This window comes from Triticum aestivum, chromosome 5D (genome assembly GCF_018294505.1).
Source record: "Triticum aestivum cultivar Chinese Spring chromosome 5D, IWGSC CS RefSeq v2.1, whole genome shotgun sequence".
NCBI classification, from domain to species: domain Eukaryota; kingdom Viridiplantae; phylum Streptophyta; class Magnoliopsida; order Poales; family Poaceae; genus Triticum; species Triticum aestivum.
In genome coordinates this window covers 84768351-84787245 of record NC_057808.1, presented here as the reverse complement: position 1 = coordinate 84787245, position 18895 = coordinate 84768351, and the positions used below count along the sequence as shown (strand labels likewise).

General features: G+C 50.5%; 1 protein-coding gene across 1 annotated transcript; it reads right to left on the bottom strand.

Annotated features, from left to right (window-relative positions):
* Nucleotides 1-7168: 7168 nt before the first annotated feature.
* Nucleotides 7169-8501, bottom strand: LOC123124404 (zinc finger protein 1-like). Its single transcript, XM_044545019.1, has one exon. The coding sequence runs from the start codon at nt 8202-8204 to the stop codon at nt 7488-7490; it is 717 nt and encodes a 238-aa protein (XP_044400954.1). The 5' UTR covers nt 8205-8501; the 3' UTR covers nt 7169-7487.
* Between the last annotated feature and the right edge of the window lie 10394 nt (nt 8502-18895).

The window sequence follows — 18895 nt, the reverse complement described above, 5'->3', positions numbered from 1 at the left end:
CCTCCCTTCTCACGACGAACATGAGCACCTCCCCGTGCTCCCTCTCTACCCCTCCTCCGTGGTCACCGCGCTCGCGCGCGCACTCTGCCACACCGAGCCTCGCTCACGCACGCGCGTGTGCCCTGGCTCGCTGCTGCTCGTGGGCCTCGCAGCTCCACCGCCTGCCGCCCGCGTCCGCGACATGCTCGTCGCACGCCGAACCGCGCCCTCCCTCCTGGCGCAGTTCGCTCCCCTGGTGGCCATGGGCGCATGCCCGCGCCCACCGCCCGCTAAGGCCTCTGTGCCACTGCACGCGGGGCCTAGCCCCTGGAACAAAAAAAAGAATTAAAAAAATATAGTAAATACTAATTAAATTAATTAATTAATGAATTAATTAACTTAATTATTTAGCTTAACGTAATTAATCTGTTTAGATTAAACTAATTAACTAGGTTAATTAGCTAACAGTCTATGACAACCGGGACCCACACGTTAGTTGACCAAGTCAACCGCACTGTGGACTGATGACCTCAGCATTGCATCATGTTGACATCACCAGACGCTATTCTGGATAATGTTGAATTAAAATGATTAAATAAATGCTAAAAATGATTTAAATCTTTTAAAATTAATATAAAATAAACGTAACTCGGATGGAAAAACCTTGTACATGAAAGTTGCTCAGAACGACGAGACTAATCCGGATACGTAGCCCCTTCGTCTGCCACGCGTCCCTAGGATAGAAAACCTGCAACCTTCCCCCTCCGGTTCATCTGTCCGAAAACACGAAACACCGGGGATACTTTCCCGAATGTTTCCCCCCTTCGCCGGTATCACCTATCCCCGCGTTAGATCACCCTTGGCACCGCGTATTGCCATGTTATGCTTTGTGATGCTTTGATTGCTCTGTTATTTATTGTGTTCCCCTCCGTTACTTCTTTCCGGTAGACCCCGAGACCGCTGCCGGTACCCCTGTGATCGACTACATCGACGACGAACCCTTCTTGCCAAAGCAACCAGGCAAGCCCCCCTGATCACCAGATATCGCCTATTCTTCTCTATACTGCTTGCATTAGTGTAGTGTAGCTTGTTACTGCTTTCCGTTAATCCTATTCTGCTGCATAGCCTGTCATTGTTGCTACAGTTGTTACCCTTACCTGCAATCCTAACTGCTTAGTATAGGATGCTAGTGTTCCATCAGTGACCCTACACTCTTGTCCGTCTGCCATGCTATACTACTGGGCCGTGATCACTCGGGAGGTGATCACGGGCATATGCTATATACTTTATACTGTTACATTACTTATGATACTGTTCGGAGATGGGGGCTGAAGGGGCAGGTGGCTCCATCCCGGTAGAGGTGGGCCTGGGTTCCCGACGGCCCCCGACTGTTACTTTGTGGCGGAGCGACAGGGCAGGTTGAGACCACCTAGGAGAGAGGTGGTCCTGGCCCTGGCCGGCATTCGCGGATACTTAACACGCTTAACGAGATCTTGGTATTTGATCTGAGTCTGGCCACTGGCCTATACGCACTAACCAACTACGCGGGAAAGATATGGGCACTCGACGTCGTGGTATCAGCCGAAGCCTTCGTGACGTCAGCGACTAAGCGGCGCGCGCCGGATTGGATTGGAACGCCTGCTAGGCTAGGTCTGCTTCCGGTCACCCTCGCAACATGGAGGTGTGCAATGGGCGATGGGCCCAGACCCCTGCGCCATAGGATTTAGACCGGCGTGCTGACCTCTCTGTTGTGCCTAGGTAGGGCTGTGACATGTTGATCTTCCGAGGCCGGGCATGACCCAGGAAAGTGTGTCCGGCCAAATGGGATCGAGTGTGTTGGGTTATGTGGTGCACCCCTGCAGGGAAGTTTATCTATTCGAATAGTCGTGATCTTCGGTAACAGGACGACTTGGAGTTGTACCTTGACCTTATGACAACTAGAACTGGATACTTAATAAACACACCCTTCCAAGTGCCAGATATAACCCGGTGGTCGCTCTCTAACAGGGCAACGAGGAGAGGATCGCCGGGTAGGATTATGCTATGCGATGCTACTTGGTGAACTTACCATCTACTCTCTCCAACATGCTGCAAGATGGAGGTGGCCAGAAGCATAGTCTTCGACAGGACTAGCTATCCCCCTCTTATTCTGGCATTCTGCAGTACAGTCCACCGATATTGGCCCTTTACACAGATACCCATGCATATGTAGTGTAGATCCTTGATTGCGAGTACTTTGGATGAGTACTCACGGTTGCTTTTCTCCCTCTTTTCCCCCTTCCCCTTCTACCTGGTTGTCGCAACCAGATGCAGGAGCCCAGGAGTCAGACACCACCTTCGACGACTCCTACTACACTGGAGGTGCCTACTACTACGTGCAGGCCGCTGACGACGACCAGGAGTAGTTTAGGAGGATCCCAGGCAGGAGGCCTGCGCCTCTTTCGATCTCTATCCCAATTTGTGCTAGCCTTCTTAAGGCAAACTTGTTTAACTTATGTCTGTACTCAGATATTGTTGCTTTCGCTGACTCGTCTATGATCGAGCACTTGTATTCGAGCCCTCGAGGCCCCTGGCTTGTATTATGATGCTTGTATGACTTATTTTATTTTTAGAGTTGTGTTGTGATATCTTCCCGTAAGTCCCTGATCTTGATCGTACACGTTTGCGTGTATGATTAGTGTACGATTGAATCGGGGGCGTCACAGGTTTGCATGGTCCAGATCGTGGAAGCCATCCAACATGGTCCTGTATCGGTCCGATTGACAGTCTAGACATGTATTTTTCCGCAAACCGGAGACAGTGGGGGAGGAATCTTTGCGAGCGTCCGGACCGCTGCCACGCCCGCATTTGACTACCCTGGCCTGCCCAAACAAAACTACCCGTCTCTCCCGCGCTTTCCATCCAATGCCGCGCCGCATTCATGCCGACCCAGAGCATGCAGCTGCCGGCATTGATGCCCCCGATTTGATCGGACGGGAGGGCTGCGCTGACGGGCACGACCTTTCGGGCGTCACCGCTTTAATGCAGATGCCGCATCCCGGGAAACCAACTTTGGCCGCTGCGCCCCATTGAAGCGGGCTGACCGCCCCTTCGCATGGCCAGCCCGCGACTATTTAAGCAGTGCACCGGTGACGAACAGAGCCGCACTCCTACTCCCCGTCACCGTCCCCGAGCCCTTCCTCCTCTCCGAGCCCAACGGCCATGCCGAAGTCCTGGTTCTCCGTGCCGCCAGGCAGAGGCGGTGGAAGCTCCTCATCAAGCGGATCTTGGCACCGCCACCCTCGCTGTCCTGGCCCCTCGGCATCCATGGCGCTCGGCTCCTCCGGCAAGGAGGATATCGTCATCTCCTCTGGTGACGAGGCGGACTAGACGCCGCAGAGGCCCTGCCTCTTCTCGGAGGCCACTGTGATGGACGAAGAATTCATTCGTCGGATCGAGTTAATGACGGAGTGTTTGCTCCGTCACATGGGCCTGTCGCCACCATCGTCGGCGCACATCAAGGAGGAGCCGCCGTCCCCGCCGCGACACCGCGTGAAGCACGAGCCGACTTCCCCACTCCGACGGGTCAAGGGCGAGCCGACATCCCCCGAGTGCAACCGCGGTGTCCAGACCGGACGTCGCATCAAGGACGAGCCGGCGTCGGCCCCGCACTACGTACCGTGGCGTCCGGATCGAACGCTGGGTCAAGGACGAGCCGATGTTGCCCCCGCACTACCATGGCGCCCATATCGAACGCGGGGTCAAGGACGAGCCGACGTCGCCCCCGCACAACCAATATGCCCGCAATGACGGGCCTGCCTCGCTGCCCCATCGCCACCACCGCGCCGTCAAGGAGGAGTTGCTGCCCGCGATTGCGAAGGCGCGGGGCCGCATCCTCCACTACCTCCGAGGGGGCGGTGTTGGCAGACCCTCAGGCTGCAGGGTCGTCGTCTCCGACGAGGAGCACGCGGTGAGGCAGCAGGCATGGTACGACCGCCACAACGCCGGCCGCCGCCCTGCATTCGCCAAAAGCGGCGTCACGTTGGATTGGAACCTCAGCGACCCCGACTTGGCCGCTGCAGGCACTCGACCGCTCCATCACCACCGGAACACGGCCACCGGGGTCAGCGTTGGAGATGCCCTAACCTCCTCCCCCCTCCCCCAAATTTCAGTCCGGTGGGCCCCGCCTCATCCCAACGTCCAATTCAAAGTCCCCACGTTGGCCACTCAGTTGGCCCCGTGTGCCTAGCATTGCTCCACAATCCTGCTCCTCGATCGGTCTCTCTCGATGTTTATGCTTCGGTCCTCATGTATGACCCGTAGCACTGCTTCTACCTGCCATTCCTTCCTAAAATAGTTGAATTACCTGTTGGGCTGACTCACTCTCTGCAGCTCTGCTCTAGACTGTTCTTAGCTCACTTGGCCACCAAACCAAGCGATACCTATCTACCAGAAATGAAGTTGACTTCCAACGACACATCACCAGTCCGTCATGCATGATGGAGCACTTGAACTGTGTTGAGCAGCGAGAAGCACGCGAAAACTTCCATGGGAAACGTGGCGAGAAATCAAAAGATCACGCTTTTCGCGCGCTGCCCGGGGCCAAGTATCCGTGGAAATGTGTGAAGCCATGCACACGAGACTTCCATGCTGCATGCATGCGTATTCGCTTTTCCAAAAGACAATTACACCGGTGGTGCTTGAACTTGACGTGAACGGTCACTTCGGTGCTAGAACTTGCGGTATACATCGAACTACTGTAATAACTTGGCTCCAGCGTGCAAATACGGTGCAAATCTCGGTTGTGTACGCCCGAGCCACTGACTAGGCGCGCCAACATGGCGGTCCCGCAGTCAGGACGGCAAAGAGAGGGAGTGTGGCCAGTTTTTTTTTTGAAACCTCCTAGAGTTTTTTTCTCATAAAAACCTTATTGACGTTGGAAAGGTGGCATTTCAATTTTTTTACGACTCTATTGTCAGTGGGTCCCGTGTGTGCATACTAAAATTAACAAGAAAAAAAGGAGGCTTGGCCTCTCGAGCGTGTGACCCTTGGTTAGGTCACAGTTGGTCTTGGCCGCTATACCATTCACCTATTAACAACTTCACATGGATAGTTTTTTTTAGAAACACTTCAACATGGATAGTTAGGTTAATTTAGTCGAATAGAGGCGCTTGTGGGGCTGAAATGGACTGCCGTCAGTACGGCCCATTTGCTCCTGCTTGTTTTATTTAGATATTTGTAGGTATGTAAATTCTAATCTCATTAATAAAAATAATCTTTCAATTTTCATGAAGTATAAATATTATTATACATACTAACAAAATAAATTACTTTTCTAAAATGTTAACATATAATTTTAAAAATATACATATATATGTAAAATAATATTTGTGAAATTATAAAAATATTTGTATAATAAGAAATACAAATATTTTTAGCATTACAATTCATAAATGTTATTTTAATTGTACAAACATTTCAATAATCATACGCATATTTGTATAATTCGATGTTTGTATAATTAAAAAATAGGTAGTTTAAGATTTAAAATGTTAATACGAATATTCAGTCGTGCTAATATTTAAATTAGATAATTGTTTTCAATATAAGTCCGAAGTGAATATTCATAAATATTTAGTAAATGTTTATATTCATCAGTTTGAATAATTTAAATATAGCTGCAACTCTATACTTTTTTATATTCATTAAACATTTTAAGTGCCCGCATTTACTAAACAATTTATATAATACATGTCTGTTTAAAAACTTTTATGTACTAATCATCATTTGTATGTATAATATTTATCACACATAATGTTTTGCACTTTATTTTTATTACTTACGTTTTACAATTATTTCAAAAAGAACTAGCGCGTGTAAAATGGGCCGCACTATCTGCAGCCAATTTGAGCCCCAAATGCATCATCTTTATACTACTTTTCTTTTTCCAAATACCCTTATATACTACATTACCGACTGTTATACTTGTTGAACATCCGGGAGCAGATGTTGCCGTGGCTATGAGGGTGTGCGTCCTAGCAGTAGTTGGCGTGTTCGAATGTAGAGGCCTAAGATTTTTTCTTTTAGTTTTCACGTCAGCACCTACTTGTCATACAGCAAAAAGAAAAAAAACATCTACCACGTGAACATGGTCTTTTTTGTGAGAAATAAATTTTTTGAGGGGTTTTTGTTGCCAAGAAAACAGGCCACACACTTCAAGTCGCTGACAGCGGGCCCCATGCCACGCTGGCATGCCAAGTCAGCGTTGACTTCCTATCCATACGCGATTAGGACCGTATTTGCACAACCGAGCCAAGTTATTGCACCAGTTCAATGTATGCCACAAGTTCTAACACTAAAGTGATCGTTTACGCCAAGTTCAAGCACCACCGGTGTAATTGACTAAAAAAAAATCCATGCGTGTTTGTTGTGGGTTTTGAACCATGGTTTCGTCCCTAAAAACATAATTATCCAAAGGCGATGGAGGTTAACGTGTCCACACATGTGTCTAGAGAGAGTACGTACGTGTTCTTATAGTTAAGGAACTGTCAAATTGTATGCGTACAATTCATAGTTTGCTAGTAGCTACAGTTCCAGCTAACTGGATATATAGTGTCGAGCTGGTGCGGCGGTCACGTTCCATCTGCCACGCAGTTAGTGTCTTGGTGATCGATCGAGGCTGCTCATCTCTCACAAGCGGAAAATTCTTCAAGCAAACGATGCCAAGTCTAACTCAACAAGTATAATCAATTGACACACATGCATGCTTGTTATAGCCGTCTACTAACTCAGCCGTACGTACGTCGGCTTCTAACTAACCACGGGCAGCACGCTTCAGTTGGTCTTTCCTTCCGGCAACCAAACCAATTTGCACTGGATAAGCACATCATTCTCCCTCTCGATCTGCTGTTTCAGACGCGTACGTACGGTCACTGAAGACTGAGAACGCACACTTGCAAGCTACGACGACCTCGCAATGCAAGGTGCTTGCTTGCTTGCTAAGCTACGAAATCGACGTGTTGACCCGTGCGCTGCTGGCTTTGGCGCCAAAGCTTTGCTAGCCTAGCCCAGGTGTGCACACAAACAACTGGCTACGTGGGTCGTACCGTGACCGTGCATGAGCTATTCACGTACGTAGCTGACACGTATGGTAAGCAACCGCAAAGTCGACATATGTAAGATAATGTATCAACAAATTAACCAAGATCAGTGTTAAAAAAACAAGATCATGAAATTAATATTCGTTAATGATACATATATACATTATTCATGGATAAGCACACACAAACCAATGGAAGAATCAATCCTTCTAAACGAGCTGATAGCCCGTACCTATCTAGCTAGGTCTAATCCTGAAGTTACAATGAACAAACCAATGGACTACAGTTCCTACTTTACATACACGAATGAATGAATCAATGGTCATCACTCATCACCAATAATAAGCTATAAACAGTTATGCACACTAACTAATTAATCAGCAGATTCTACCCTGAACTTTGACCAAGTATATGCAGGTAACTGTGGATTTACGCCGTGAGCATGAGCCTCGGCTTCTTGAAGGAAACGGGGCTGAGAACCTCCTCCCCATCTTCCGTGACCGCGCGCCGCTCCGGGATGTCCGGCAGCGCCGGCAGGTTCAGGTCGAAGCCCCGGCTCGCCGCCGTCGCGCTGGCCGCGGCCGCCTTGGCAGCCAGCTTGTGCGTGGGCCCCGCGGCGGCGCTGCCGATGGTGCCGTCGTAGTGGCACCGCTTGTGGCCGCCCAGCGCCTGCCCAGTCGGGAACGTCTTCCTGCACACGTTGCACTCGTGCACCTTGCCGCCTCCGGCGCCGGCCGCGGCCTCGCCGGACCCCGACAAGGAAGCTGCCGCCACCGCCGCCTGCGGTTTCTGGTCCGCTGCGCCAGCCGGCGCCGCTGTCGGCTTCCGATGGCTGGCCTTGTGGCCGCCGAGCGCCTGGTAGGACGCGAACACCTTGCCGCAGACGGAGCACCCGTGCTGCTGCTCCGGCGCTGCAGCAGTGGCGCTGTCGCGGTGGCCGTGCGCCAGCATGAGGAGGCAGAGCGCGAGGTACTCCTCGCTGGGGTCGAGCGCGCGCGGCCGCCTCGAGCGCTTCCGCTTCGACCACCCCTCCGCCTGCCCCAACAACGCCGACGCCTCCTCGCTGGTACTAGTAGACGCCTCCATCTCCTTGCTCGGCGGCGACGGTCTCATCGTTGCCGCTTCAAGAACCGCCTCCACAGCCATGCCAATCAGAGCTCACGTGCGTGTATCTTTCTTGCACACCTGAAGAACTACAGAGAGTAGGAGCAACCAGTGGGCAAGAGAAAGAGAAAGTTGTGAGCAGAGCAGCTCCTGCAAAGGTTGTTTTATACGGGAGGGGCGACGAGTTGATCTAGCAAAACGTGTGCGCCTGTGACTGTTGAAAAGGAAGGGATTCTTGAGGTCAAAATGACACTTGGAAGTTGGAACACACTAAAACGGGCGCGATCGGATAGAAGACATTGGACGGATTCGTGCGCGCGTGGAATCGGCTAGGGTGGCCTAGACTCCACGAGATGGAAAATTAGGCGTGGAATGGTGTGGGGAAGACAGGCGGCGCCAACTGCCGAGGGGATATGGACGTGACGTGTATAGAGAGTGTGTGGTGAGGTTTAAGGCCTCGAGAACGACACAACACGCATATGTGCCGTGCTTCGGTGTCAGCTGTGATAGTGTTTTAGGCATTACAGGAAAGCAAAGATAAGTATGTTGTACAATCTTGCCTTACATAAAAAGATTATAAGATTTTATGATATACAAGTGGGCGGGCTCCCAGTGCCTAGAGCGCAGTGGTGTGTGTTAGAGTAGTCATTATGGTATACGACTTCTAGTTCAAGTCAGTTTTGTACCCCTACCCCAAATTGATTTGTACCCTCTTATATACTCTTGTAGCCGCACCAAATCATCAATAAGCAATAGTTTTATTCAGCTTTCATGGTATCAGATACCGGTCCCAGGGTTTAGGGTATGGCTCCGCCAACGCCACCGCCGCCGCCGCCGCCCGGCTACTTCGAGCGCCGGGCCGCACTCATCGCCAAGGCTGCCAACGCCGCGGCCGCTTCTCTCTCGGCCCTCACCATAGCTCCACAAAACTACCCTGCACCCATCCTCGCCGCACCAACATCTCTTGCTGACACAATCTTCGACGTCAGCCCCTACATCCCCATAGTTCTTGATCTCGCCGCCCACAACTACTACCATTGTAGACATCACTTCGATCTCCACCTCGGCCGCTGCAACCTACGCTCGCATGTCGCCGCCAACTGTCTTCCCCGCCCCGACGATCCGCAATGGTTGAAAGACGATCTCGCGATCGTCCAGTGGTTCTACACCCGCATCACCACCGAGATCTTCAACATGCTCGATCACGACGGCGCCACCGCTGCCAACATCTGGCACTCCCTCCGTCAGCTCTTCCAAAGCAACACCGACGCTCGGAAAAACGCTCTCCACACCGAGCTTCACAATATGGTGCAAGGAGACGCCCCGGTGAACCTGTTCTGCCAGCGCGTTAAGACCATTGGTGATGAGCTCCGCGAACTCGGCGATACAGTTAGCGACTCACAGCTAATCAATATTGTCGTCGTCGGCCTCAGTGAAGACTTTGACAAGTAAGCCTCGTTCATACCGATGATACGACCCCCTCCTACCTTCGCTGAAGTTCGTTCCTTGCTACAACTCGTGGCGGAAACACAAGCTCGCAAGGACTCTCGCCCCAAGGTCATTCATGCTGCGGCTCGTCCTCCTCTGTCGTCTACACCAGCGCCGCCTTCCATGCCGGCTCCTGCCGCCGGGCCGTCCGCATCGTCATCTGTTCAACCGCCCTCAGGCTGGCGTCCTAGTCCGAACTACCACGGCAAAAACCCTATCTACAGGCCGCCGTTGACTCGTTCGGTTCCGCCTACGACATCACCAGCACCGAGTCCTGCACCACCCACCAGTGCTCCATCTGCGGTTGCATGGCGGCCTCCTCATGATCCTTGGACGGGGCTTGTTCAAGCATGGCCCATGCCCTGGTCCGCTCCGTCCACCCTCGGTGCTCCGCCGGCATACTCAGGTGCCTAGCAACCCGGCCTTCGGCCGCCTACTGGTGCTCCCGGGGTTCTCAACCCCCGACAGCCGGCCAATGCCTATCACGCCGCCCCGACGTATGCTCCTTATGGTCATTACACCACCGACGGCGGCGCCTACTACACACCTCAGCCGGCCCTGCTCCCGACGCCACCCCCACCACAGTCGGCCAATGCCTACTACAGTCCCCAGCCGGCCCTACTGCCTTCACCATCGTATCCGCCGGCACTGCTTCCGACACCACCCTCACATGCGACGCCGAGCTGGGATCAAGCTGCCTTTCTCCAGGCCATGAATAACTTTGCTGCACAAGGAAACTCAGGTACGGATTGGATCTTTGATTCAGGGGCCTCTAGTCATATGTCTGCATCTAGTAATTGGTTATCTTCTTGCACTAAATCTCCTTTCCCTTCCATTATCCTGGGAGATGGATCATCTATTCCTATATATTGTGTTGGTCAGGCTCAACTTCCCTCTTCCACCAAACCTCTTTTACTTCGCGATGTTCTAGTTGCACCCGCCCTCATTAAAAATCTTATCTCTGTTCGCCAATTTACTTGCGACAATCTAGTTTCGGCTGAATTTGACCCTTTTGGTTTATCTGTGAAGGATTACCTGACCAAGGCCGAGATCGCTCGCTTCAATAGCTCCGGTGATCTTTATTCTCTTAATGGAGTTCCTGCCTCCACCCCTCCAACATCCATGCTGGCCTCCGTCGATCTCTGGCATCGTCGCTTGGGCCATCCCAACCCCGCCGTCTTAGCTTCTATGCTTAGTGAATTTACCATACCATGTAATAGGGACTCTCATAATTCTGTGTTCTGCGAGTCTTGTCAATTAGGCAAACATGTGTGTCTTCCCTTTAGTTCCTCTAGTTCTTGTAGCACTTATCCCTTTGAATTAATACATTGTGATTTATGGACCTCTCCCATTGCAAGTGTTTCGGGTTTTAAATACTACCTTGTTATCCTAGATGATTTCACCCACTTTGTCTGGACTTTTCCTCTACGCAACAAATCCGAGGTCCATTCTCTTTTCCTTAATTTTCAACGCTATGTGTCTGTTCACTTCTTCCTCCCAATTCGCTTTATCCAATGTGACAATGGTCGCGAGTTTGATAACATTAAAAATCGTACTTTCTTCTTACACATGGCATCCTACTTAGGTTCTCATGTCCCTACACATCCCCTCAAAATGGTAGAGCAGAACGCTCTCTTCGCACCCTCAATGATATAGTTCGCACTCTCCTCATTCAATCATCTATGCCTCCCAAGTTTTGGGCTGAAGCCCTACACATGGCCACCTTCCTTCTAAATATTCGACCTTCTAAAACTAAACCCAACACTACTCCCTATTATTCCCTCTTTCTTTCCCACCCCGACTACTCCGCGGTTCGTGTTTTCGGCTGTCTCTGTTTTCCCAATGCCTACGCCACTTCTGCAAATAAATTGTCACCACACTCTATCCCATGTGCTTTTCTCGGCTTCTCTGACGAGCACAAAGGCTATCGCTATCTCAACCTTCACACCGGACACGTTCATGTCTCTCATCATGTCACGTTTGCTGAGCACATTTTTCCTTTCTCACAACGCACTACTACACCATCCAACACCCCTAGCTCCGCAAACACCCCCTCTCCCCGTCCTTTCCAACTATATACTCCCCTACCTGCCTAACACAACTTATCACCACCACCATTAACACCCACCATAGCCAATCCCAACCATACACTCACCCCACCCGAGACGTCCCCAACACCCCCGGCCACTGCTCCCTCCCCAACACCCCCGGCCCCTACTCCCACTCCACCACCCAGCCCTGCTCCCACTCCACCACCCAGCCCTACTCCTTCGTCCGACTCTTCCGCTGCGCCGGACTCACCAGTACCCACCTTACCCCCTCGTGCTATTCCTACAGCAGCCCCGATTAATGATCATCGCATGCGTACTAGGGCCAAATCAGGATTTCATCAACCCCAAGACTGCCTAAACCTTCATACCTCCGTATCTCTCACTTCTCTTCCAAAGAATTACAAAACTGCTCTACTTGATCCCAATTGGGCCGCTGCCATGCAAGAAGAATATAATGCTTTACTTCAAAACAACACTTGGCAACTTGTTCCTCGTCCTCCCAATACAAATATTGTTTCTGGCAAATGGATTTTTCGCCAAAAGTTCCACTCCGATGGGAGCCTCTCACGATATAAAGCCAGGTGGGTTTGTCGTGGCTTTTCTCAGCAACAAGGAATTGATTACGAAGAAACCTTCTCTCCTGTTGTTAAACCTAGCACCATTCGCACCGTTCTTAGTGTTGTTGTCTCCTCTTCATGGCCCATTCACCAACTTGATGTTAAAAATGCTTTCCTCCATGGTTCCCTTCAAGAAACTATCTACTGCCAGCAACCTCTGGGTTTTGAAAATCCATCCTTTCCAACTCATGTATGTCTTCTTCAGAAATCTCTCTACGGTCTTAAACAGGCCCCACGAGCTTGGTTTCAACGCTTCTCCTCCTTCATTCAAACAATAGGCTTCACTCCATCTCTCTCCGACACCTCTCTTTTTGTGTATCATCAAACTTCTGACACTGCCTATTTACTTCTCTATGTAGATGATATCATTCTTACCGCCTCCTCTCAAAAGTTCTTAGATCATATTGTCTCTCTTCTTAGATCTGAATTTTCTATGACTGACCTAGGACTCCTTCATCATTTTTTAGGCATTGTTGTTGTTCGAGATTCCTCCAGCCTTTTTCTTTCCCAACGCCAGTATATTCTTGATCTTCTTAATCGTGCTGGTATGCTTGACTGTCAATCATCTCACACTCCTGTCGATACTAGTTTTAAACTTTCGGCTACCGGTGAACCCTTTTCCGATCCTACTCTCTATCGTAGCCTAACAGGTGCTCTCAAATATCTCACCATTACTCGTCCTGAAATCTCTTTTGCTGTTCAACAAGCATGTCTCTATATGCATGATCCCCGGGTTCCTCACTATAATCATGTTAAACGCATTCTTCGGTATTTAAAAGGAACTCTCAATCATGGTCTCCACCTCAATAATTCTTCTCCAAACTCGCTTACCGCATACTCTGATGCAGACTGGGCTGGTTGTCCTGACACTCGAAGGTCCACATCCGGGTTTTGTGTTTTTCTTGGTAACAATTTGATTTCTTGGTCTTCGAAAAGATAGGTTACAGTCTCACGTTCGTCGGCCGAGGCTGAGTATCGCGCTGTGGCACATGCCGTTGCAGATACAATCTGGATTCGGCAGTTACTCTCCGAGCTACACAGGCCTATTGAGCAGGCCACTATTGTCTACTGTGACAACATATCAACAGTCTACATGACCAGCAATCCAGTTCAACACCGACGCACAAAGCATATTGAGATTGATATTCATTTTGTTCGTGAAAAGGTTGCTCTTGGTCAGGTTCGGGTGCTTCATGTTCCCTGTACGGCTCAGTTTGCTGACATTTTCACCAAGGCACTGCCTACTAAGCCGTTTCAAGATATCTGTTTCAGTCTCAACGTCGTCGAGCCTGACATTGATACTGCGGTGGGATGTTAGAGTAGTCATTATGGTATACGACTTCTAGTCCAAGTCAGTTTTGTACCCCTACCCCAAGTCGGTTTGTACCCTCTTATATACTCTTGTATGCCGCACCAAATCATCAATAAGCAATAGTTTTATTTAGCTTTCAGTGTGTCGTAGCCAACATGGAGCCTGTTTCTCAAACAAAAAGAAAAAAACGACATGAAGCCTCGGCTCGGATGTTGTGCCCCACATTCTCATCTTAATTAAAAAGCCCAGTAGAGGCTCCGCCTACTGGCCTATTTTTTTCAAGATTTGAGGATATATTGCTGGTCTCCATAAATTGTAGTCATGACGCAAAAGCAACTTTAGCAGACCCCGCATTTTGCCGACCTGTAAAATGTGTTTGCAGGTCGTATGGAGGCGGTTATGCAGGCCGAATTTTGCGGCGGCAGACTAGAAACCGCAAATAAACCCTTAATTTTTAAAAAAAGTTGTTTCGCGTGAGAAATTTAAGCAGCGGCTCACCGGAGCTCGCTCGCATAGATGGTTCTTCTTTGCATAATAAGTTTGTACACGCCACATACATACATAAAGGTTAGATATGCTAGACATGGCCTACGCTACCGCACCACTACAACAAAATTGAGCTCACCGGAGCTCCTGCGATAGCTGCCGACCGGCGGCGATCAGTCGGAGTCGGAGTCGACCTCGATGTAGAGCTTCGCCTGCTCCGCCTTCATCACGCGTAGGTCAGCCTCCTTCAATGCGTGCGCCTGCGATGCCGTGAGGCCCGTCTCGAGGAAGAGCCGCTCGTACTCGAGCTCGCGCCGGATGCGCTCTTCCATCTCCTCCTGATCCCTCGCCGACCGCTCGAGGACGATGCGCTCGAGGAGCTCCTCCTGCCCCGGTGGGAGGTAGTCCTCGGGTTCGATGACGCCTCGGCGCGACGGCGCATCGTGCACGGCCTCCTCCGGCCCCCTCTTCACCGGAATGAGCCGCGAGCTCGATGCGCCCGCGGATGAGCACCCCGCGGAACCGTGGCCGGATGAGCTCCCCGCGGACCAATTGCCGGAGGAGGTGCGGCGGCGACGGGCGCGCTCGAGTTCGAACTCGTCGAGCTTGCGCCGGTTGAATGCCGGCGGCGGCCGGGCACCGTGGTTGAGCCACCGACGCGCCCCCCGCTTGCGCGCGGCGTCAGATCTGGCGCGGCGGCGGCGCTCCGCCGCATCCCCCGAGTCGGTCATGGTGGTTCAAGGCTCGCCGGCGGCGAGAAATCGAGCGGCGCGGTGGGGAATTGGAGGGGAACGCGGCTACGGGAGGGGTAGGGTTTCGACCCGCATATGCCCGCAAACCCGCAGTTATAGTGGCTCGGGGTTGCGTTTGCGGGCTGCAGCAAAATATTTACGGGCCGGACACCGATGCTGGCTCTGGTCTGGCCAGAAAAATGGGCCGAACCCGTATAATCGCCGGAATTATGCGGGTTTGCGCCGGATGCGGGGTCTGCTAGAGTTGCTCTAAAAGGATACTCAAATGCTCTCTATGATGCAAACAATTGTATTTTGATTCCTTAAAAAATGGTATTTTGATTTGAGTTTTGACTATTAACTTTTTTTGTGTGACTTTCAAGCAAATGATTTCTTCCGGGTTCGAGCGCCCCTTGTCCGGCCACGTGTTGCTTCCAGTACCCCTCGCGGAGGTGGCACGTTCTGGTGGCCCAAACCATCACATGTTTCATCCCTCGTCCTTATCTCTTCTCGCAGCCTCGTCATATCCGCTTCTCTCTCATTTTCCTCTTTCTTTTTTCGCATGCGATTGCCATGGATCAAGCATGAGCAAGCTTGCCCCTTCCTTCCTTTCTATCTCTATCTTCAGACCTTCGACCTTCTCGGTTGCTCGCCATGCATGGCACCCACCAGGCAGTGTTGCAGCGCCACTCGCCTCACACCACTAGTGACGCAAGGGACCAATGATCAGGAGTGCCCTGCCATTGCGCTGCCCGCTGGGGAGGCATTGCTATAGGGAAATGGAATTAGAAAAATGATGTGCTGCATACAAGAGGCGGCGAGTTGCAACCGTGATGGTGGCCAGCTGCGACCGTGCTCGTGGCTTGCTGGAACTGCGGCAGTGACAACCACCACGGTGAGCTGCAACAATGGTGCGACGAGCTGGAACCATGGCAACGGGATGCTACAATGGTGATAGAGGCTTGCTGGAACCACGACCTCATCAAGCTGCGACGGTCACCGCGGTGAGCTGCAAAAATGGTGCAACGAGTTGGAACCATGGCAGCGGGATGCTGCAATGGTGATGGAGGCTTGCTGGAACCATGACCTCGTCAAGCTGCAACGGTTATCGGTGTCAAAACCGGTAGATCTCGGGAGGGGGTCCCAAGCTATGTGTCTAAGGATCAATGGTAACAAGGGACAGTAGGAACATGATGTTTACCCAGGTTCGGGCCCTCTTAAAGGAGGTAAAACCCTACGTCCTACTTGATTGTATTCGAAGAGTATAGGGGTTACAAGAGTTGATCTACCTCGAGATCGTAATGGCTAAACCCTAGCCGTCTAGCCTACGATTATTCTGATAGCCTCTACTGATTAAACCCTTCGGTTTATATACCCACCGGAGGGGCCTAGGGTTGTACAAAGTCGGCTTGCAGAGGAAGGAAATATTACACCCGGACACCAAACTTGCCGTTCTACACACATAGGAGTCCTACCCGGACATGGGGGATAATCTTCTGCTTTGTCTTCATGGCCCATAAGTCCGGCCCATATCGAATAGTCCGGACACCCGAGGACCCCCTAGTCCAGGACTCCCTCAGTAGCCCCTGAACCAGTCTTCGATGACGAGGTGTTTGGTATGTGAATTGTCTTCGGCATTGCAAGGTGGGTTCCTTCTTCCGAATACTTTAGGTTGGCTTCCTGCATAAAGGGATAGTGTCCGGCTCTGCATAATCAATACAACCCTTAGCCAGAAGGCATGGCATCCAAATAGGAACAGTGTTTTACTGACAACTTTTTCGGCGAAGCATCGCACTTGACTTTTTAACACTTTTGCATTTCACGTTTCGCGTTTCGAGGTCTAACCTCCATTGGCACGTCCTATCGAAACAGAGATCATACCCGCCCATTACGGGATTCTCATTAATACGATTTGGGTAATCCAACCACACCATGCGCACGATCTCGTTGGGAAGAGGCGAGTTTTATGGCTACAGAGGGGGACGTTTGGCATTTTCACCGTCTATAAAAGGATAAAGATCCCTCCTTTGTCTTCATGCCTTCCTCTAGCTTCTATCTCCCAACCTCCAAGCTCCAGCGCCCACAACTCCGATCTCCTCCACCGCTGCCACCCTTCCCAGCAATGGCCGGGTCCGGCTCCAAGGGCAAGTGGGAGGCCTCCTCTGTCACCGAAAAGGACATCAAGGATCTCCGGAGCGCGGGCTATCTGTCCGCGGACATTGCGCATAGGATTCCAGACAAAGATCAAGTCATTCCTACTCCAGGGCCTGGTGAAAGGGTTGTGTTCATCCCCCACTTCCTTCGGGGGCTAGGATTTCACCTCCACCCCTTCGTTCGGGGTCTTCTGTTTTTCTACGGGCTAGATTTCCATGACCTAGCCCCAAATTCCTTCCTCCACATATCGGTTTTCATAGTCGTGTGTGAGGCTCTTCTCCGCATCCCCCCACAAATCGGCATGTGGCTCAAGGTCTTAAATCTGAAGCCGAAGGTGGTCGATGGACAGCATGCGGACTGCGGCGGAGCTATGGTAAGCAAGCTCCCCAACATCGCCTGGCCCAAAGGGGCATTCGTAGAGACAATCAAGGTATGGCAGCAGGAGTGGTGCCACCTGGGAGGCCACACCCGACTTTAGATACGAACCCCCCATGAGACTCACCTCATGGACCGCCAAGGGCCTTGATTGGGGGTCCAAATCAGAGGTGAAGATGCTCCAGAAACGCATCTCCGACATGTTGGCTGAGAACACCGGTCTCACTAATGTGATTCAAGTGATGCTCTTCCGCCACACCCTTCCCTGCCAGCTTCGGGCCTCCCCCATGTGGGAGTTCAATACGGAGGAGCCACGGACCCTGAAGCGCTTCTTCGGCACCACGCACGAAGATATATGGAAGCAACTGAAAGCACAAGTGCTCCCTGGTTGATTTTGGTAATTAATGTCAACATATCTCTTGTTGTACTAATATCTCACAAGTGCTCTGATTTTCTTTTTACCCTATCTTCTCCCGTTATCCAATATAAGATTCAGGGGGAGAAAGACGCTTAAGGGAAGAAAATCTTTGGAATTCATTGCATATATTTACTCTTTGGGGACATGTCTATATCCAAATAGAGTACCAAGTACTCACTCTCTACATGTCATCCCAATCTTGGTACTCTTGTGGTTTTCTCAACTTGCTTTGTTTAGTAGGTGTTCGTGTGTTATCTAACCTTGTTTACTCAGGTTCATCTCTTCCAAAGCCATCTCTAGACCACAAAGTAAGTATATGCATCACACTCATGTGCATGATGATTTCTTGCTGGTGTACATATTGTTTGCAAGAAGGAATCATGAACATGGAGGTACATTTCCTATAGTTACATCATTTTCTCTGATGCATATAACCAAGATACATGTAACTCATTGCTTGCTCTGACATGCTTATGCATTCACATGCTCTTATATTCTCTATTTACATGGTTGAATACATGTAGGGGGAGCATATGCATGTTACATGTCTTTCCAAAGCTTTACTTGTTATTCTTCATATCTTTATCTGAAGCTTTGATGTATGTTGTCATCAATTACCAAAAAGGGGGAGATTGAAAGCACAAGTGCTCCCTGGGTGATTTTGGTAATTAATGTCAACATATCTCTTGTTGGACTAATATTTTCATCTAGTATATTTCAGAAAGTTCAACAAAGGTGTGGCATGGACAAGAGGATGTGGAACCCCTTCAAGAAGCTAAGGACAAAGATTGGCAAAAGCTCAAGACTCTTCATTTCTATTTTAGTGATCCAAGATCACATTGAGTCCATAGGAAAGCCAATACTATTAAAAGGGGATGAGGTGTTGCTTAATGGTCTGCTTGCTCAAAGTGCTTAGTGATATGCTCCAAAGCCCTCAACCACTTTCTCATTTCCACATATGTCCTAAACCTAAAGTCAAACTTGGCCCCACCGATTTGACCTATCCCGTGCCACCGAGTTCACTTGACATAGCCACTGCAAGAAACCCTAATCAGTTTGGCCTCACCGAGATGGGCTTGCAAACTCTCTGTTACCTGTTGC